Raw genomic sequence first — 23795 nt, 5'->3', positions numbered from 1 at the left:
GAGACATGATATAGCATCGACATACACCAATAAATATAAAAATGTACTTCATCTTTTCCCATTAATTTAAAGACTGGTTTGAAAAATTATTTTTATGAGTACAGAAATGTTAGAATTCATAATAGTCATTTGTATTTACTGATACAAAGTATAACGTGGTATGAAGGAACCTTCCTATCCAACCAAATTCAATTATAAATACCTAACTTAATTATAAATATCAATAACCTTAGATGTTCAGTAATGCAATGAAAGGAAAAAAACCTCACTTTATAGGGAATAAAACAATATCTTCTGATTTCATTTGGGATAATCATGGGAACATGCTATAGAAATCTACAATCAAATAAAAATATAAATATTGATGAAATATATGGAAAGGACCACACTCACATTGGTATTGTTTTCCTGGCATAAAAACTTTCAAATACACATAACTTTTAAATATACATAACAGGAAGCAGGAGAGTTACCCTACATTCAGACCATCACAGTGGGACACTCCTATGATTTACACTTAAGATACACTAGAGGTCTAGAAGATACAGCTAAGAGTCACCCAATTTTCCATCTAACTGGACCTAAAGCAAGGAGACTTAAAACTTTCTAGAAGCAGAATGGTTTTCTAACATATTTTCAATCAAAGGGCAAAAAAGGGAGGAAATGGCAAACACACACACACACACACACACACACACACACACACACACGTATAAAATGGCCATTCCCTGAATAAGAGTGTATCAAACCCTTTAAGCAGATACAAAATTTCATTCAATCAGTTACACTTATATTTCAAATGGCAACAATATTTAGAACTAGTATGACAGGCTTTTCTGTTACTTAAGAGGAAAAGGACCCATACTATTTATTACAAAAGACATTAAATAATTATTTCTCATGATTTTACTAAGAACCATGAATTAAATTTCTTTCGAATCTGCAGTAAGTACATTTATTGGGATAATTTGGGATTTGGCTAATACCAACTCAAAGAGACACTAATTCATCACTCAGAAAAGAAAGCCTTTGATTTATGAGTAAATTATCAGCTGCATCTAATCTGAATGTAGAGAAAGTTCAGCATTTCTATTACCTTGCAAAGTAACGGCAAACTTTTTTAATTTTATTTTTTTGAAGAAATATATACTAACTTTTGATTTTTATAGTGTGCTTTATATCTACATAAAGAGGAAACTGCAAAAATGCTGTATCCCAAGATAAAAATGTGAAAGAATTAAAACAGGAGAGGAGAGGACACATGGTATACAAACACACACACAAAAAGCCTCCATAAATCACTGAGAAATACACCATTATGAGAAAACTCTGTCACCACAAATATCAGAATTAGAATGACAATGGTATTTTTGACATTTAAAAAAAGAAATAAGTGGAAAGCATGAAACAAAAGTAATTGAAAATGAAAACTGTTTCATCAAAGCTAAAAGAAAACAAGACTGAGCTTACCAACAAAACAAAACAAAACACAACACAACAAAACAACTTTGTCTTGATGGGAGCCTAATACTCAAAAGTAATTGTTAATTGTTTCAGATTAGTATTACAAGTACTGGTAGATAACTCTCCAGTCACTTATAAGAATTATAAGCATTGGTGGAAGGTAGAATAGAGGAAGGACACACTTTCCAGCAGTTCCTCAGCACCGGATAAAAAAAGCAGGAAGACTGCCCCCCCACAGCAAGGAGGGTAACTAATGGAACTCACTGAAATTCAATACTGGGCAGTAGAAGAAGTCATGGAGACACAGAAAATTGGAAACTTTTAACCTAAGAAATAATACTTTAGACATGCCAATCTGGCTGGTGGCAGCCACAGCTGCTGCAGGAAGGGGGAGTGCAGGTATAGACAAAGGACAGCACAGCAGAACAACAAAACAAAACAAAACAAAACAAAATGCCTGGCTTTCAAGTAGTGTGGGTGGGGGACCTGTGGGAAAAGAGGGAGGCTGATCTCAATGGAGTCTGTGGGAAAAGCTGTTGAGTGAAAAGTAACCAAAATCTCTAGGCCCACAGGTGGGTAATTTGGGGGAAACCCAGGTCACCTGCATGGGAACCATTTACAAGTGCTGCTGTGCAGGCAGAGGCAGGAGATGGGACACTCACAAAAGGAAGGTACCACCTGCCTATTATAAGCCCTAAAGAACCTGAGCCAGTTTAACTGAAATAGGGACAAAGAAAATTGTGCCTAGGGCATACAGGCTCTGGATACCAAGGAGAGAGAGAGTTCCCTTTGTTGCTGGCGCCCCAGATGTCCACCAGAGATCGGCATCTCCCCATCAACAGGGGTGTGGGTCTAATCTCAGATACTCACTGACAGAAGTTCCAAAGGTCAGTTAAGACCAAATCCCAGTTACTGAAACTTCCAATTTAGAACTCTGCATCGCCTCCATGACAATATACAATTTGTCAGCATTCTGCAGTCTATCCCACCCTATACCGGGAGATGAGGAAGCTGAGAGTTATTGGAACCAGATTTGGCTCCTAGTCACAAGGGCTGGCAGTTAGGTGAAGAACACAACATTGTTGAATTTAACAATCCACAGCCCTTGACCAAAGATTACAGAGCCCAAAAATAAATACAAAGAATGAAAATCCATCCCTGACAATAATTTTGACTTCAGTGGAAATAAGTCCTTTATTTCTCATTAAGAGTTTTTAACCCCTTTTTCCTCTCATTTATTCCAGTATCCCGCTTTTAAACTTTTTTTAACTTAAAAATTGTTTAGCTTTTTCAAAAATCACTTCATTATATTTTAATACTTTTTTTCCATTCTGTGAGATAGTGTGTATATAGACTTTTTCCAAAATCACTTCATTATATTTTAATATTTTTTCTTTTTTCCACTCTGTGAGATAGTGCATATATAGGATGTGCTCTCACTGTGCGACAGGTTTCAAAAAAACATATATATTCATATAATTCTACTTTTATTTTAGTTGCTTTCATCATCACCAGTTTGTTATTTAGCTTTGGTTTGACTTAGATGGGGTATAACTACTATGTGGGTTTGAGTTGTTTTGATCTTATATTTGTTTGTTAGTACCTTAGTTTCTGTTCCTCTTACTGCCTCTTCTTCACTCTCTTCCTCCACTAATAGTCAAAATTTCATTCCCTCTTCCTCTCTTCCATTTTTTTTATTACTTTTAGTTTTTTTAATTCCTTCTTCTTTATAGCCATCATCTGCCACCTATCTCCTCTATTTCTTCTCTGTTCACTGTTTAAACGTTTCAAACTTTCTCTTCTCATCCTACTTTATATTCCCTTAAGAATCTGTCATCCCATTAAGAGAATTAAATAGTTTATGTAATTCTTCCTATTATTATTGCTATATTATTATATTATATAATTATATAATATATATAATATTATTATATAATATATATTATATTATATATATTATATTATTATATTATATATATATTGCTATATATATTATTATATTATTATTGATTATTAATATAGTGGATGATGTAGTAAATATCTGCTGTTTGATGCCTGATCAAATTAATGGGCTTTTACTGTTGGCAGTGATGTTAAATGCCGACCCCATCATTCCTACATAGGTGGCAATTAGTGTAACAGACGCCAAAGTAGACTTTGGACATTTTTTATTAAAGCTGTACATCTATTGCTAACATTATTGCTATTCCTAGTTCCCTACTTCTCCTGACAGAGGCTGGAAAGTGAGTGAGACACTTTAAGTTCAGGGACAAGAGATCCTGCTGCTGAGCAATACTCACAACTTAGCCAAGTAACAGAAAATCTCACTCCACATAATTGAGTCCTACTCTAGCCTCAATAATACTTCAACACATAAAATCTAGGAGACAAAACCCCCAAACCAACAACCAGAGGGGGACCTCAAATCCTACTCTTGAATATCTATCTACTCATACATCAAAAACAGAGAGAAAGGGTCTGGGACTGTGGCTCAGTGGTAGAGTACTCACGTAGCATGTGTGAGGCACTGGGTTCGATTCTCAGCACCACATATAAATAAATAAAAATGAAGGTCCATCAACAAATAAAAAAAAAAAGGGAGAGAAGTCCCAGAACAAAAAAAATTAACTAAACACAAAATGACACATGTATCAAAGAGGAAGGGGAATCCATCTCAACTAATGCACAAGTCCAAGACTTCTGAAAACATGAGGAAACAGGCAAACAAATCTCTCCCCAAAATTCACCATCCCCAACAAATGATCCTACAGATATGAAGTAGATGAAATTCCTGAAAAAGACTACGAAAAGCTGATTATTAAATATTCACAAAATTAAAAGAGCTAAGGAATGAATTAAGAAAGCAAACATGAGATGAAAGATCATTTCGATAAAGAAATACAGACAATGAAAAGAAACCAATCAGCACTCATAAAAGACAAAATGAATTAAACAATTCAATGGAAAGCATCGCAAACAGACTAGATTGCACAGAAAACAATGCTGGGCCTTGAGACAGGGTACATGAACTTGAATACTCAGTATGCAATAAAGGAAAAAGAATAAAAGACGACGATCAGACTACACAAGAACTCTGGGACTGCATCAAGAGAACAAGCCTGAGAGTCACTGTGAAAGAAGAGAACATGAAGATACAGGCTAATGGCATTAAGAACATTTTCAATGGACAGTAACAGAAAAATTTCCCAATATTAAAAATGAGATAGACAGCATATAGGACTCCAAACAGACAAGATCAGAACAGACCCTTCAAGAAATATCATAATTAAATTACCTAAGAAAGAAAATAAGGAATTATTGAAAGTTGCAAGAGAAAAACGTAAGATCACATTTAGAGGCAAATCAATAAGGCACACCTCTGACTCTTCAACACAGCTCCTAAAACCCAGGAGGGTCTGAAATGAGATATTCCAAGCTTTAAAAGAAAACAACTGCCACCTAATATTGCTATATTCAGCAAAGACATCTTTCAAAATCAATGAAAGAATGGAAACTTTCCATGATAAGGAAAACTAAAAGAATTTATGACTACTAGGAAAGCACTACAAAGAATATGCCCCAAAACAAACCCCAAAACTCCCAAAGAGATGAAGATCATTAGAAGGACCACCAACCAAATGAAAATTGAGACAGAATTAAATATAGCAAATAAGCTAAAATGTTAGGAAAATATAAACATATCCATAATAACATGGAATGTAAATAGTCTCAACTCCCCAATTAAAAGACATAGATTAGCTGAGTGGATCAAAAAACAAGGTCCAAACTATATGCTGTTTGCAAGACTCACTTCATTGGAAAAAACACCCACAGGCTGAAAGTACAAGGACTGAAAAAAAAATATTCCAGACAAATAGAGCCTTAAAACAAGAAGGAATAGCTGTTCTTGTATTTGATGAAACAGATTTGAAGCAAAAATTAATCAGAAGAGAACAAGATGGTATCTAAATCAAGGAGGGTCTGAAAGCCAACATCATACAGAATGCAGAAAAACTAACATCATTTCCTCCAAAATCAGGAACTGGACAAGGATGTCCCCTCTCATCACTTTTATTCAATATAATTCTTGAAACTCTAGCCAGAGCCATCATGCAAGAGAAGGAAACTAAGGACTACAAATAGAAAAAGAAGACAAACAATCAATACAGAATATACAGACTGATAAGGGAACAATTTGACAAGATACAACAATAGTCAATATATATACCCCAAGATTCCAGATAGACCCCAATACAATAATACTGGGTGATTTCAACACACCTTTATCATCAATAGATAGGTCATCCAAGCACAAGCTTAATAAAGATTTTCCAACCTAAATAATACTATAAATAAAATGGACCTGATAAGACATCTACAGAATATTTCATCCCAGCATTTCATGTGAAAACACCTGAATTTACTTTCTCTCAGCAACTCATGGAACCCTTTCCAAAATAGACCACATTCTAGGGTCACAATATAAATCTTAGTAACTACAAAAAAAAAAAAAAAACAAAACACCAAAAAAACCCAGACATAGTCCAATGCATTCGATCAGACCATGATGGAATGAAACTAGAAATCAATGGCAAGAAAAATAATAACCAAAATATATAAACATGTGGAGATTGAATTTTAAATGAAGAATGGATCACAGAAAAATGAGAAGCAATCAAGAAATTCTTAGAAACAAATGAGAACAGATACAACATCAAAATCTCTGAGACAATGTGAAAGGTGTTTTAAGAGGAAAACTCATGAGTGCACGTGTTAAAAAAAATTAGATCATAAATACATGAGCTTATGTTCCACCTCTAATCATTGGGAAAGGAAGAATAAATTAATTACAAAATCAGTAGAAGACAGGAAATAATTAAGATCAGACCCAAAATTAATGAAATTGAGAATTTAGAAAATACACGGGAGCAATGCAACAAAGATTTAGTTATTTGAAAAGATAAATAAGACTGATAAGCCCTTAGTCAAACTAACCGAGAGAGAGAGAAGACTCAAATAAACAGAATTAGACATGAAAAAGAAGCTATCATCAGACACTTCTGAAGATAAATTTCTAGACACACATGACCTGTCCAAATTGAACCAGTAAGATACAGAAAACCTAAGTAGACCAACAGCCAGTAATTAAATTGAAACTGCAATTTAAAAAGTCTTCCAACAAAAATAAGGCCAGAACCAGATGAATTCTCAACTAAATTCTACCATACTTTTAAGGAAGAACTAACACCAGTCTTTCTCAAATTATTTCATGAAATTCAAAGGGAGGGACCGTTGCCAATTACAACCTACAAAGTCATTAGAACCCTGATATCAAAACCAGACAGACACACCAAGGAAAGAAAACTACAGACCAACATCCCTGATGAACAAGGATGCAAAAATCCTTAATGAAATCTTGACAAACTGCACCCAAAAACACATTAAGAAGTAATATGCCTTGATTAAGTGGGTTTCTTCCCAAGGATACAAGGCGGATTCAACATAGGCAAATCAATCAATGTAATTTACCACATAAACAGAAAGGACAAGAATCATATGATCATCTCAACAGATGCAGAAAAGGTCTTTGATAAGCTATAGTAACAATTCATGTTAACAACACTGGAAAAACTACGGATAGAAGGAACTTGACTCAACATTATAAAGACTTTATATAATAAACCAAAGCCAACATCATACAGAATGCAGAAAAGCTAACATCATTTCCTCCAAAATCAGAAACAAAACAAGGATGTCCCTCTTACCAATATAATTCTTGAAACTCTAGCCAGAGCCATCATGCAAAAGAACAAAACTAAAGGACTACAAAGAGAAAAAGAAGACAAACTATCAATGTTTACTGATACGATTTTATATCTAAAAAATCAAAAAATAGATTAAAACACTCCACCAGAAGTTTTCTAGAGTTGAAATGAATTCAGCAAAGTATCAGGATACAATATCAACATTCATAAATGAACAACTTTCCTATACTCCAACAGTGATTCTGCTGAGAAGGAGGAAAACTATCCCATTAGTTATAATCTCAAAAATAAAATACTTGGGAATTAATATAAACAAGAAGGTGAAAGATCTCTACAATGAAAATTACAGAATACTGAAGAAAAAAATTAAAGATCTTAGAAAATGGAAAGATCTCCCACGGTCTTGTATAGGCAGAATTAATATTGTCAAAATGTAGTAATTAATATTATCAAAAGTAGTAAACAGGTTCAATGCAATCCCCATCATAATACCTATGGCATTCTTCACAGAACTAGAAAAAAGCAGGACTAAAATTCATTTGGAAGAATAAGAGACCCAGAATAACCAAAGCAATCCTAAGGAAGGACAGTTATGCAGAGGTATTACAATACCTGATCTCAAATTATACTACAGAGTTGTACTTAAAAATCAAAATAAAACAAACAAACAAAAAACCCAAGCATAGTATTGACATCAAAATAGACATGAAGTCCAGTGGGACAGTATAGAAGACACATACGTAACAGCCATCTGATACTAGACAAAGGTGCGAAAAATGTATGTTGGAGAAAAGATAGCCTTTTTAACAAATGGCCAGGAAAAAATGAATATCCACACATCGAAGAATGAAACTAGATCCCTCTCTCTCACCCTACACAAAATCAAATCAAAGTGGATCAAAGACTTAGGAATTAGACCAGGAATTTTGCAACTGTGAGAAGAAAATATAGGGTCAACAGTCCATCTTATTGGTGCAGATTCCAACTCCCTTAATAAGATCCTAACTCCTAAACAGAAAGGAAACAATTATGAATGTGAAGAGAGAGCCCATAGAACAGAAGAAAATCCTGCCAGCTATTCATTTGACAGGATCTAGAATAAATATAAAGAACTCAAAAAGTTTAACACAAAAAAGACATTTCTCAAAAGAAGATATACAAACTGTCAACAAATATATGAAAAAATGTTCAACATCTCTAGCAATCAGGGAAATGTAAATCCAAACTACCCCATGATTTCATCTCACTCTAGTTAACAAAATGGCAATTATCAAGAATATACATAATAATAAATGCTGGTGAGGATGCAGAGAAGAAGATACACTCTCATATTGTTGGTGGGACTGCTAATTAGTATAACCATTCTGGAAAACAGTATGGAGACACCTCAAAAAACTTGGAATAGAACCACCACATGACCCAGCTATTCCACTCCTTGGTATTTATTAAAAAGAACTAAAATCAGCATATATGGCAATACAGCCACTTCAAATATTTATAGCAGCACAATTCACAAAAGCCCAATTATGGAACCAGACCAGATGCCCATCAACAGATAGAGATTAAGAAAATGTAGTGTGTATGTATATATGTACACACACACACACACACACAATGGAGTTTTACTCAGTCATAAAGAAAAATGGAATTATGGCATTTGCTAACAAATGGATGGAAATGGAGAACATCACGCTAAGTGAAATCAGACTCAGAAAGAAGAGCTGAATATTTTTTCTCATGCAGAGCAAAATAAAGGGGAAAAAGGTAGGGGATCGTATATTATAAAAATAAAAGGAAGATCAGAGGAGTAGAAGAAAGGAATAGAGAGGGAGAGAGGAGCAACAGGAAAGGGGAGGAAATGCGTATGAATTTAACAAAATCACGCTATATGCATACATAAGCATACCAGAGGGAATTCCACCTCTATGTATATTTACACAGCACCAATCAAAAATGAATAACAAGTGAAATGATGACCAGTAAAGTAGGATGTGCATGGTGGTGATTTGAATCATGGTCTGACTCCCTCATGGTTGTGTTGTACTGGAAACTTTCTGTGTGAAGGTGCAGGTCAAGATGGCCCAGTTGCTATGATGCTGCTGGCCAGGGCCTATGTGCAAAAGCATACCACTATTATCAGTCACCAACTCACAAGATGACAGAGAATTCTGAGCATAACAAGATAACCCTAATGTCTTGCCAGTCCAGTATCCTTCAGATTGCTTGCTTTGCTGAAACTTTCCCACAAATATCCTTTTGATGAAACCTAGATAATAAATGTGCTGGGTCACTGTTTCTCTATCAGAAAGCAGTGTCCCACCTGGCCCTACCTTTTTCTCTCTATGAGTGTCTACTGGTCTTTTTCTTTATTCCCCATCACAGCCTGTCCAGTTTCCAAATTAACAGCCCAGACATGAGATGCCCAGAGAGTTGGCGCTCAAACAGGGAATGGACACCGGGGAACTTCAATGGTCAGATGAGGGGACACTCCTGAGGCTGTGATACTCAAAGAAGATGAGGAGTGCAAGTTTATAGATGGGTGTAAAACATAGGACAACTAAGATCCAAAGAAAGGGATAGACTCTATGCTGCAATGCTTAAGACTTTCTCTCTCCTATACTTGCATCTAAAATATAAATTGTGGAAACTGGTTTAACACCAAAGAAAAAGAGTATCACTTTTAAATTCAAGTCTCTGTGACTGGCTATCTTATCTCCTTTTCACACTCTAACACCCTGCTTTCTTAAGAAGTTCCTCCATAACACTACAGCACAGGGAGAAAAAAGAAATGATCTCATATATACAATTTTTCTTCTCCTTAGAAATCTTTACCTGAGGATTTCAGGACTTTAATCTGACCAAAGAGTAAACTCTATTAACTACATTTGTCTGATATCCATCAGAGTTTGACCACCTGGCCCCACCTTTTTCTCTCTAGGTGTGTCTGTTTTTCTTCATCTCACATTGCCCCTCATCCAGTTTCTGAGAGCAGAGATGAGAGCTGCGGCAGTAGAAGAAGGAGACTGGGGGAGGAAGCACTGGAGGGAAAGGTGTGGGAACCAGGACTGACATGGAGTAAAACAAATTCTACCCACGTATGACTTTATGTATAACTAATTCTCTAATAAAAAAATTTCAAAATTCTGTAACTTAAATATAGTAATGTATAGTTCAGAATATATTAAAGATCTGATTTCATGCACTCAGACCAAGATAAGACAAATTGAAAAAACTTAGTTAATGCCAACTAAAATTTATGGGAATGCTGACAAGCCCCTTAGTGGGAATTTGTAAAACTGTGTTTATTTATGTTTAGTTCTCTCTCACTGACCCAATTTAATGTAAAATGTAATTTATTTTACACAGGCTACTGAAAAAATGTTAAATGTGAAAAACAATCATAAAATAATCAGTATAATTAGTAGTAATAAAAACAATAGCGGTACTGTGGGCAAGAGGTTTTTCCATCTAGAACCTCAATAAAATTAAATTATACACAAAATGTAAGTTCTAACGCATATAGAAATAAAATTTTATTTTAGCATCTATGTGTTAGTTTGAATATAAGGCAGAAAAATCTCACTGTAAGTTATATTTGGAGACAGGATATATGAACTCTAGCTTCTATAAAAATCAACACAGCATAGCATGCATAATTTAGAGTGCCAAGTCAAATAATATTACATATACATACCACTCCACTGTGGTGGACCTATAGAACAGATTATTATGAGTTAATGACTTCAAATAATTGCATATACAAAGAGATACACTGGAACTCACATGTCATTTGTTCTCTTTCGTTTTGGTGGGTATCAGGATTGAACTCAGGGTCACTCAACCACTGAGCTACATTCCTATCTCTATTTTCTATTTTATATAGAGACGGGGTCTCCCCGAGCTGCTTAGCACACAGTTATTTGTTTTTATAAATCTGATTACATACTTTTACAAAATAAGTGTCAAGGATATTTGAGTAAACAGACTTTACAAAGCATATTTTTTAAAACAACTTCCCTACCACCTTTCTGGTTTATTTTTTTCATACTTTTAAATATTAACTTACAATTATGTACTTTACTTAGAAAAGACTTTTAAAAATTGTTAATTTGCCATTTTACTTGTCCTTTAAAAAAAATAATCTGTCTTACATAAAATAAATCTTTGGAATCTAAAAGATTCCAGACTGAAATTTCAATTCTTACATTAAAAAAATTATATTTTATATTTTATTCCCAAAGCATTTTTCTTAATTCCTATGACATTTTTGTTTTAGGTAGATTAAATTAAGGTAAGACCTTGCCTAATTCAGTGTTTTTAACCTAGTAAAATAAAAAGCAGTAACAAAACAAAACAAAACACCCAGAAACAAAAACAAAGTCCAATCTAGTTCATATGATCAACTTTTAGTTTCAGGTATTCAGGTGAAAGGGCAGCCATAGGTTTGGTCAAGTAACGTAAACAGTAAATTAAAAACTTAAAATCCAAAGGGCTGAGAGATCCTGAGTATCACTTTAGTGTATGGCAAGGTGAGTAGAAATAGTGGAGAAAGAGTGCTGAAGAACACAAGAGGGTTGTCAAGACCTTGCATTGTCTACACACTAGCAGTAACCATGACTGACGAAGGACATTTTAAAAGAACAGCAGTGCTATGCCAAGGATTTATTTTTAAAACTTGACAGAATTTGGAAATGTAATTTGTCTGCAAATAAGATAAATTAACATCATGCTAGCTTCATTGGAATTAGCATTGCTTCCAAAATAGCAATATAACCTTAAGTGTATTTACACAGTTGTTTCTATGATAGAATGTAAGATGACTATCATACTGAGAAATTATTTTATTTGCATTTTGCTGAAATAATTGTTAAAATACAACTAAAATACGAGGTGCTTTAAAGGAAAGATCAGATTTTGCAAATTGTGCTTCAGGAACCAAAAGACAATTTTGTACTTTATCCAAGAAAAAGTTTGCATCTTAAAATTAATAGAAGAGTTTATATTATTTGTGTTCTAAAATGCTTACATTATCAGTTAGACAGTGATTATATTTAAATTACTACTTCTGAATTATAAGAAATACAACTTTAATGGTAGTTTCTAGGATTCAATAGTGAAATATTTAGGCAATTATAACTTTATTCTAAAATAGAACAGCTGGAAGATTTTGTGTGAGTTTTCATGAATTTAATAACAAAAGTCTTCAAACAATAAAAGCAGTAATCAAAACCTTGTCAAGCTTTTTAGTTACGCTAAAGTAACATTAAGACAGTGTGCTGGGCCAAGTTGTGCATAAATTCACACATTCTGCCCAAGAGCCCAAGAAAGGGTTCTCATGTACACAGGTGTCTGGCATGAAACTGACCTCAGAAGATTCACAAGAAAAAAAAAAAAAAAAAAAAATCCAAGTGCTTAAAGAGAAATAAAAGTTACCTTGCCTTCGTAGTTCATTTTTAACTGCTTCAACACCTCCTGTTTTTTCAATAAAGTCATATATAACTTTTGATGTTTCTCTGTCTTTAAGTTGTGCCTCTGAGATTCCACACATATCAAAAAGATTCTTCAATTCTGGATCCAAATTATTCAGCTATAATAGATAACATAACTGCTAAGTATAACAATTAATTCAATTAAAAAAAAACATGATAAAATTTAATATTCATCTGTATCCCAATAAAATTGTTTTAAATTTACAAACTTTTTAAATGGTTACATTATTTAAATGCTAAACTTTCTTATAAAAAACCTGAGCAGATATGAACAAAAAACAGATTTTCTATTCTATCCCATCTCTTTTCCTTGCCTCTAAAAAAATAAATAAATTTGAAAATTTAAGGAAAAGAACCTCCTTGCACCCCAAAGACCCTGCATAGCACCCAACACAAAGAGGTGGTCAGGGTATGTTTGTAGAGTTAACAGTGAAGCTACATAACCAAGGATTATTGACACCAATCACAAATATTTTTCTTCAAAATAATTTATCCAAATACTAACTTTGTTCTTTGGCAGTACTGGGAATTTAACCCAGAGGTGCTATACTACCAGTGCTTTTCATTTATTATTTTGAGATAGGGTTTTGCTAAATGCCAAGGGTGGCCTTGAACTTGTAATCCTCCTGCCTCAGCCTCCTGAGTCACTGAGATTACCAGCGTGTGCCACTATGTCTGGCTCAACACAGCAGTTTCATTCACTTTACCCTCAAACTGATACAAAATTAGGGATAATGAAAAATGCCACATCTAGATAATCCCACAAATGGATACTCAGAATTCAATTATGCTAATTTCCAGTAATTTGGCATGTATTCCTCTGAATTATCACTTGGCAAAAATAACTTTCTTCCCTTGGCTTTCAAAGCACAAGATTTTACTTATTCAGTATATGAAGTCCCAGAAGCATAAAGACTTTGTCTTCAGACACTCAGTTATGAACTGGACAGAACAACACTATAGTTTCAAACCTTAATAGTACAAATACATAAAAACGAGTACACTCAGAAAATAGCAAAATAAAAAAATTAATAAAACAGTCTCAAAAGGCTGTAATAGTCCCACATATTTTGAGTAATAATGAATATGGCTTAAAAAGACTTACATCAAAGCCTGTATTTGGATCCCAGCCAACATGTCCAATATGCCTAAAGTAGAAAATTAAAAACAGAAGAGTAGAAAAATAAAATGCAATAAAATGAAAACATAATATGAATGAAATCAAATGCACCTTTTAAAAATTTTTTACAGACTGCATTTTGATTCATTGTATACAAATGGAGTACAACTTTTCATTTCTATGGTTATACACAATGTAGATTCACACCATTCATGAAATCATACATGTACATTGGTTAATAATGTCTGTCTCAGTTCATTGTCTTTCCTTTCCCCATCCCTCCCACCCCATTTCCCTCTACACAATACAAAGTTCCTCCATTCTTCTCTTACCTGCCCCGCCAAACCCCTCCCTCAGTATGTATCATCATCCACTTATTAGAGAAAACATTTGGTCCTTGTTTTTTTGTCAAATGCATCTTTTGAATTTTTGGCCTGCACTGATAGTTCTCACAGACACAATAGTATTTTGGGAAAACCTATATTCCAGGAGACAGGATTCTGGCCATGGCACTCTAATAACTGAATCTTTATATTTTTTAACAATCTTTCTGAGTATCTATTTCTTTAACCATCATATAAGTATAGAATACAAGCATTATACATATGAAAGGATAGGAATTTTACAATAAAATAATGAAATAATGCATACGAAAATCATTAAAATACAATATATAAATATCAAAGGCTTCTTTTTCCCTCTAAACAACACCTGCAGGCAATTTTTAAATACTATTTGTAGATTAGAGTGAGAAATCATCTTCATGTTTAACAATTAGTTGAAAAAACAAGTTTATCTACTTTTTCTTTTCTGATAGGTGAGGAGATAAATTAGTTGGAAGATTCACAGAACATATACTAAGCAACTGTCTTTAAAAATCTCCAACAAAATCTATAGCTTTTAAAATGTGATGAATGCAAGCATTTTCTCTCCAAAAAAGAAAAAAATAAGGAGCGTCAATGAATAATTTGATGAGTATTTTCAAAAGTGAAAATAAGAACAAAAGAACTCTTACTGGAAGTTGCTTGGTGTTCCAATATCTGCCTTGGTTAACCTCTTCTTTTTAGCTTTTCCTTTCTTCTTTTCTTTGGTATGGGAGATGTTGTTGACTTGGGACCCATAAAATCTATTTGTTGTGATTTCTGGATTTTTTATATCAACTGTAGCCATAGGTAGACTGGGACCTACAAATAAAGTCAAAATAACACTAAAGGGATACAATTTAACAAAGCAATTCTATATAGTCATATTTTATAATTTAAATGTTTTTTTTAAAAGTAGAATCACTTCATTACTATAAAATTTAAGCCTGCATATATTAATGTTTTATGAATAATAAAGTACTGCCTTAATTTCTAAAACCTGTAATAACTTCTTAAACACTCTGGCACACATGCATTATTTCAAATCAAACTTCTATTTTTATGACATTAATTCTCATGAAGAACACAAACTTCTATAGATATTAAATTTAATTAGAATAAACACTTATATTTTGCCTTTAATAGCCTAACAGTCAATACATTTCTCACTGATAAAATAGTATACATTAAATAACAAGGACTAAAGAAAGTAAAAAAGAGGTATCTGCTTTGTTTCAAATTTAACAAAGAAGTCTAGTCTTACCTGTTTCAACTTTATTAATCCATGAGGGGAAAAACTACTTATAAAATTATTACTACCAATTTTTCCAAAACTCCATATTTAAGTCCACTAATATTTTCCCTATCAGTACACATATAGCATAAGTGTCAAAGAAAAAGCTTATAGCTCACAAACCTAAAATGGAAAAATTCTCAAAACATATTTTTTACAAGGATCAACAATTAAAATACCTTGGGCACTCTTGGATATTATCAGTAGCATTTTTAGGGGTGACACTAAGTGATGTAGGACAAAGCTTGTCTTATACTTTAAAAAAATCTTAATGGAATAATAGTCTGAATGCAATATATTCAATTAAAAATATCTTATGAATTTAAGTAAAGGCCAATGAATGTTTAAGGAAACATCCCATTTTAATATAAAATTCTCTAACAAAATCTCCTCTCAGGCCAAGTTCCTTTAAGATCATTATATTAATGACAACTTTTGAAATGTATAAACTACTATCACTACTTGGAGAACAGGAGTTAACACAACAAGCTTGGGATTGCAATGCAGAAAGGTCTACAAGGATGGTCTTTCACTGGCATCTGGGAACTTGCATTCTAAGAACATTCCCACCATTTCCTGAAAGGGCAGGCTCACCATGTCTAAACTTTGTGCTAACAATGTGATCTATGCTGAATATCTGCTTTTCCCTTTGGAGTTGGGAATCATGGTATGGCAGATGCCTATAGGTCAAGTCCCCAATAAAAACCCTGGGCACTGAGTGTCTATGTAATTGAGTACTTTCTTAGGTAATATTTCACATATTATCCCAATTTATTACTAGAGGAATGAAGCACATCTCCTGTGACTTCACTGGGAGAACTACTGGATACTTGTACAGGTTTCCTATGTACTTCATCCCATGTGTTGTTATGTTTGTTAATTTTTATATCTTTTCAGTGTAATGAATATCTGCAATAAGGATGACTATACACCGAGTCCTGAGAGTTCTTCTGGTGATTTATCAACTGTGGGGATAATCTTGGGGACCCTCTAACAATCATATAATAGCAAGTAGAAATTTCAAGAAATTATAGGCTAATGTATATCCAGTGATCACTAAAGGTCAATCTGACTGTAATTCATTAATTATGTTGAAAACCTCAAATGAATTTGAATGCATCCTACTCAGTAAATCTGTCTGAAAGAAAAATCTTTACTTACTTGGGTGAATTACAATAACCTATTTTCTCTTTCTCTCAACTCTACTATTAAAAATGAAATAAAACTAAAAAAAAAAATTATGAATGCCACACGTCCTTATCAGAGAAGCAAACAAAATGGAAAGATGTATATTTTTAATATCAACAAAACTGAGCTATTTTCCATCAATAGTCAAAATGTATTTAATCATAAATATATAAAAGATCTAAAGTTTTATTTATAATTGCACTTAAAAATCCCATGGAATCTGCTGATATTGGCAAAAGTAAAGCAACTCATAGAAAAAAATAGAAGCTACTGAATAAAATAGATAAAATCATTAAAGTTTTCTTGGTGTCAAGGAATACTCTGAAAATAATGGCAACTAGAAGCAAAGGATAGGTGAGCAATATGGAATGATCTGAAAGGCTGATTAAATAGTAGACAGACATGGATTTTCTAAATTGTCCTATATCTCAGCATTTGCTAAAGTATCACAAAATACAGGACTTATTGAGAATACCCAAAATTAGGTTAGATGGTTAAAATGGTGACACACTCATGGACTTTAACTTATCTACACCAACCAGTATCAGCAACACCACAGTGAGAGTCTATGAATTATTTATTCTCTTATGTTTATATTCAGTAGAATCTAAGAGTTCACTTAAGACAGATCAGCAAGTATCAGGCATGTTTTTATTCATACCACTTTTTCTGAAATAGAAGTTCAAATAGAATCTAAAAGGAAATAATCACTCACCACTAAAAGATAAAAAGCAAAACCTAATCATAATCATTTCTAAGGGAAAAATATTTTTATGCTTCTTTGTTTACATAAAAGTGATCTATAATTCTATGGATGACCTAAATGGTAACAGAGTTGGGTAAAGTTAAGTTTGATGGTTTAAATTACTTAAACTAGTATATTCTTTTCTATGAAAATAAGTTAGCATTCTTGTGAGCCCCATTTATAGCTTAGTAACTCAGTGGTGTCAGAAGATTCAAGAATGAAGAAGACAGAAGAAGTAAAAGTGGCTACATTAAATGAATAACAGTGTTTAACTTGTATTATAGGTAAACTGTGTTTCCCTTCCTCCTGTGTCCAAAATTCAGGCATAGATGCATGGATAAGCATCTGCCAAGCAGTTATAAAGACTTGATGTGATCTCTTTAGAGCCCTTATAGATTAATTTCACTAGTACTGGTTAAAATATATTTAAATAAGTCTGTAGAGAAAAATCTAGACTACAGAGATGTATAAAAGTTAATATAACTTGGAAAGACAAAAAAAGATCATTTTATATGTGAAAACAAAAGACAGATCGGGTAACCTGTATGAAGTCAAACGACTGGTGACAGAAGCAAAGGTAGGTGAACACTGGTATCTTAGTTACTTAAATTTATTAATTCTCAACTTACAGTCCAACAATTCAGTTTTCACTAAATCTTTACAATAAAAAATTTCAGAACTTAGGAAAATAATTTCTGATACATTCAAGAGCTTAGGTACTTATTTCTGCTGATAATAGTTACTTATAGTGTGATAAAATAAGTTAGAAAAGTGATTCTAAAGTCTAATTATCCGTTTCAACAATGACAAAATAAAAAAGAGATAGGGGCTGGGGAGATAGCTCAGTTAGTAGAGTGCTTGCCTTGCAAGCACAAGGCCCTAGGTTCAATCCCCAGCACTGTAAAAAAAAAAGGAAGATAACTTATATAAGGCAGAGTCATATTAAAGTATAGAGAAGATTTGGTAACAAATATTCAAATCACTTCTAGTAAAATTTAACTGTATTATTACATCTGTGAAGTTACACTCATACTAAGATCACATACCAAGTAATACATAATGAAGGAGTTGTGTCCCCGCCCCCCTTTTCAAAAGAACAATCAAATAAATCATCTCCTTCTTATTAAGGGCAACTGTCATAGGAAAATGTTTATATATTCTTGTGAACAGCACACATTTCTAATTAATTTTAAATCTAAATAAATAAACACGTCTCCTTTAATTATATAAAAAGCAGAAACTTGTCAACAAGGTGAGAGAGTTGAAAAACAGGTGGCCCAGAGGAAGGCCTCTGGTTTAAGCAATCATGATGCTGAGAACAAATCACTATAAAGTGTATAAGCTAAAATGTCAGAGTGGCTAATGAAGTTAGGCATCTGTGAGGAAGATATGAAGTTACATTTTAGGAATATATGTAACTTCTACTCAAGTGTCTTCTAAATAATTATTCAAAATGATCTGGTAAACAGATCCTCTAAATGACATTCTATAACCAAGTGCCCCATGGACACTGCAAAGCATGGTTAAGGCGCCTAGTGCCACCTAGTGGAGGGTGCCAAACGCAGTACAGTAGAAGCAGTGCTGTAAAACAGTAAGACAGCAAGACTTGCTGAACTGTGGGAGCAAGAATAAAGTATTGGACTATATTAGCAATTATTTTGATCATCCTTTGTTATGTATGTAATAATACCATATTATAATATATTTAAAAATAATTTTTAGTTGCTGATGGATATTTATTTATTTATATGTGGTATTGAGAATTAAACCCAGTGGCTCACACATGCCAGGCAAGCATTCTACCACTGAGTCACAACCCTAGCCCCTGTATTTTTATATCTTTAAATAAAAAGGTGATGATAACGGCAACACCTGCTGTGTAATTTGACCTTTTACAACATTTCAAAGAAATTTAAAAACCCCTTTATTTATTTAAGGAAAAAAGTTTGGGACCACTGCACCAAAGGGTAAAAGTCATAAACCTAAATATTTAAAACCATGAGCAATTTGAGCAAAATACTCTACTACTGCGTGACTCTCTTAGTAGGGAAAATAAAATTGTGAGATACCACCACTGCATGAAGTACTTTTAAAGTCTATCCATGGAAATTAGATGTCTCTTCACAAATACATTTTGTATATATTGAAAATAATTGCTTTAAAAATACTTACATTCTTTAATTATATGATTTGTACAATATCTATACTTTAAAATCTCAGGTTACTTTTTCCAAAGTTTTTAGAAGTCTTCCCCACTGGTATTCAATATATGTTCACCAAATGCAAAATAATTAATAAAATAACAGAGGTTAAAATACTGGGCACACATCAAGTAAAAATTCTAACACTGCATTAGAAGTCCACAAGTGAATGAACTGGGACTCAGCGGCTCCGCTTCCTTTGCTTCTGCCACATACCAACTGTATATCTTCAGACATTTTATTTGCTCTCTCTACGTCTCCAATCACTCGAGGCAGAATCCTGCTCCAAAATTTACTAGTTATGTTATTTTAAGCAAGTTACTTATCTGTGCCTGTTTCTTCACCTATAGGAGTTATCTTAGAAGGTGCTTGGTGTAAATGTTCATTAAACAGAAGCTGCTATTATTGTTGCCATTATCTTCATCATGACAACTAGTATTTATTAAGTACTAAGCTAAGTTCTTTAATCATCTCATTTAAATCCCAGAGCAGTCCTGTAAATATTAACATTTCTATGTAAAAAACAAAGTCAAAGTACACAATACCTGGCACATGGTAAACATTAAAGGTAGTTAGCCATTAGAAAAAAATAAGATAAATTTAATAAGATAAATAACAAAATTTAATAAAACAATACTTAGTTTGTGTTTTATATCAGGAAAAGAAATTTAAAAACAAAACCAGAAAGCACTTTATTTGCTTAAAAGAGAAACTTTGGGGCTGGGGTTGTAGCTCAGTGGTAGAGTGCTTGCATAGCATGTGTGAGGCACTGGGTTCAATTCTCAGCACCACATAAAAATAAATAAATAAAATAAAGGGTATTGTGTACATCTACAATTAAAAAAATTTAAAAAAAAAGAGAGAGGAAAAAAAAAAAAACCTTGGGCTAGGGATGTAGTTCAGTGGTACAGTACTTGTCTAGCATGTATGAGGCCCTGGGTCTAATCCCCAGCACCAGAAAAAATAAAATCAACAAACAAAAACAAACCTCAATAATCATCCAATAGTCAATATACATTAAAAACTTTGGGGCTGGGGAAATAGCTCAGTTGATAGAGTGCTTGCCTTGTAAGCACAAGGCCCTGAGTTCAATCCCCAGCACTGCAAAAAATTAAAAAACAAAACAAAACAAAAACAAAATCTTTGTATTATGTAAGTTTTTCCTTGAATAAGCATTCTAAATTCTGACAGGAAGCTTTGAGATGCTTCTTAAAATGAAGCAGCTATGTTCTCCACTATAATAAAGGTTCTTGGAGCAATGGTTCTTCACCCGCACAGCAGTCATGGTCTCCACTTAAATGTACTAAAAGTCACTGTTCCTCTTCTCCAGAAAAAAGAACATAGACAATTTTAAAATTTAGCACATAATTTCAGAGAGAGTTTAACAAGTTCAGGATGAAAATCTACACTAAAGGTCTGGGGCCTTATCTTTTACAACTCTGGTATTCAAGACTCAAAAAAGTAAACAAATTCATCATATTTCAAGTGTTCATTATCAAATTAAAGAGGGCTACAATGGTGTGAACTTACAATTATTTATAAACACATCTTCACAGTAAGTGTTCATTTTAAAAGGGGCTTCACATAACATATAACAAGTGTGAGACATTTTGACATAGAAAAAAATGATAAATATTAAAATAGGATATTAACAAATACAGTAGATAAAATTTAATCCTTTAGGGAAAATATGGACAATAAAGTACAGTTTCTAAACTTGGCCAATTTAATTAAGTACTAATCACCTTCAACCTATGATTTCTTCTTTCATGTTAGGAACAACAACAAAAGAAACCCTAGAGAATACTATGTTTTCTCTCACTGCCATTCATTAATTTCAAATAAAAACATAATTAATGGCATTAGATCACAGATATTAAGTATTAGGAATTAAATGTATGGTATCATTTCTACAAGAATTAAACCATAATTTTAATCTTTTTAGTTAATAATTATGAAAGAGCTTACCATTTGGGGGGTCTCGTCTTTTCTCTGTTAGAAAATAAATTAGAATATTATTAGACTTGTGTAATACAACATATATATGAAAGATTAATTCATTTAAACTCTTATTCCTAATTCCTAAGTAGATGTGCAGGTGGTTAAGGAAGGTTTTTCTGAAGAATATTTAAGCAAACAACTAAATAAGTGAGGAAGAGAGAAAGAGAGTCAAAGTCCTGAGGCAGACACAGAATGGGGGAACACCATAAAGACTGGACCGGAGAAAGCAAAGGGAATGGTGCAATGAGCAAAGTCAGGAGAGCCAGGGGCTGGACTGTATAGGATCCCGTGGTCCATGGTTAAGGACTATGGATTTTATTCAATATATGACAGGAAGCTTTTACAGGGCTGAGAGTAGGGCAAGTGACATAATCTAATCTATGTTTAAAATTTTACTCTGGCTATACTGTGGAAGAGATAGCAGAGGGATGGATAAAATAGCAGCAGAGGACTAGCCAAGGATCTAGGGTAGTAGTCCAGATGACATGATGATGGATTAGATTAAAATGGTAGCAGAAGTTGCAAGAAATGGTGAAACCCAGGCATATTATAAGGCAGAGCCCATGAGGCTCACTGATAGAATTATGAGGGATCATGGTGAGCCTAAGTGACAAAATGGAGCATTTTACAGTGACAAGGAAGAGGATCAGCGTAGAAGGAACATTTCTGAGTGGGAATGTGGATAGGATAGGGGATACAGGTCAAGTGCTCTGCTCAAAGTTTGGCTATTCTGATACTCAACTTGAGCAGATAGTCTGAAGTCCAGGAAGAGGTCAGAACTGAAGATAACGGTTTGGGAGTAATTTAGTATATATATCATTTTTCAAAGCCATTGTACTAGATGAAAGAACAAAGAGGAAAAGAGTACCCAGAAAACTTGGAGCACTAGGCCAGACCAGAAAAAACAATGAAAAGCTAGAGTCAATTAAAGCAGGAGAAAACACAGAATTTTTTAATCAATTCTTTGTATTCATACACCTTTATAACAAGTTTGTTTAGAACAAGATACTACTTAGGTTTTAAGAAAATTGAAAAGTGGCTGAAGAATTTTAAACAAGTGCAATTTCCTCAGATTTATTAATACCAAATTTTCTGAAATTATAATAAAAATGCCCATAAATAACTGATGAAATAAAATAATCGGTTTAAAACTAACCACAAACCAGAATCAAAAGGATTTAATTGGTGGACAAGTTAAAAATCTTAGCAATGGGAAATATAAATATATTAATCTATCTGGTAACCTGATGATGTTACTTTCTGAAACCTTTAAAGTAATTAAGACTTCTATGTCAATGACTACCAATCCCCAGTTTCCAAGAATGATGTTTATCCCTGAATACAAAGAAGAAATATTTCTTAAATTGGTGAATGACACAAATATGGAAATAAAGAGATGATCATAAAAGTTCAGAATGTTAAGTTCTAAGAAGCAATTGCTTAAATATACAACATCATCCTGGCTTGGGAACTATTAATGTGATAAAAGGGGGCAGTTTAGTTGACCAAAACAGAAGAGCGTTCAACCAAAATGAGGGATATTTAAGTATTACAGTATTAGTGAGACTGCATTGGAGTACTGTGTTCAAGTATGAACACCATACTGAGCAAAAGACATCAAATCTACTGTGGATTCAGAGCACAGTACTCAGGATGGTAAGTCTATAAATGATCATAGAAATATTTCAAGAATCTGGAACTGGTTAAACTAAAGAAGAGAAGGTAGGAAGAGAACATTATAGCTTCCAAAGTTATATAGCTATTGTGAAGAAAAGAAAAGATACTAATGGATTGCTCAACAAGTTGGATCCTACATGCTTAAGTTAAAGAGAGGTGAAGATGGAGTTAAATCAGCATGAAGGGTCACCCAACGATGACTCAGCTGCCTCCTTAATGTTATACTTTTTCTACTACTGAAACACTTTGCCTAAAAGTTTAGGAACTATCCACAAGAAAATTTCTGTGTGAGACGAAAGACACCTTTAACTAATCTTACCAATTTCAAAATCAATTATTTTTTAAGACTTTTTTTCTTTCTTTCTCTTTCTAATATCAAAAATGTCATGTTTTGACTGTAAGTAGCCCTATATACACCCTGGCCTAAAACCAGAGCATGACATTGAAATAGGCACTGAAACATAACCATTCCTAAAGTTGAGGTTACAG

General features: G+C 33.4%; 1 protein-coding gene across 2 annotated transcripts in view; it reads right to left on the bottom strand.

Annotated features, from left to right (window-relative positions):
- WASL (WASP like actin nucleation promoting factor) overlaps positions 1 to 23795 on the bottom strand; it is a 75403-nt gene that overhangs the window by 10710 nt on the left and 40898 nt on the right. The window contains exons 5-9 of one of the 2 annotated variants that reach the window (XM_079149850.1): positions 21597 to 21620; positions 14854 to 15022; positions 13824 to 13866; positions 12663 to 12816; positions 10924 to 10941 (exon numbers count right to left, since the gene is read on the bottom strand). In XM_079149850.1, coding sequence (XP_079005976.1) covers positions 10924 to 10941; positions 12663 to 12816; positions 13824 to 13866; positions 14854 to 15022; positions 21597 to 21620 — 408 coding nt within the window. The remainder of the gene's footprint in view (positions 1 to 10923; positions 10942 to 12662; positions 12817 to 13823; positions 13867 to 14853; positions 15023 to 21596; positions 21621 to 23795) is intronic. The other variant, XM_079149851.1, reaches the window with a different exon arrangement.

The sequence above is a fragment of the Sciurus vulgaris genome (genome assembly GCF_902686455.1).
Source record: "Sciurus vulgaris genome assembly, chromosome: 8".
NCBI classification, from domain to species: Eukaryota; Metazoa; Chordata; class Mammalia; order Rodentia; family Sciuridae; genus Sciurus; species Sciurus vulgaris.
This window is presented reverse-complemented; position numbering and strand designations above follow the sequence as displayed.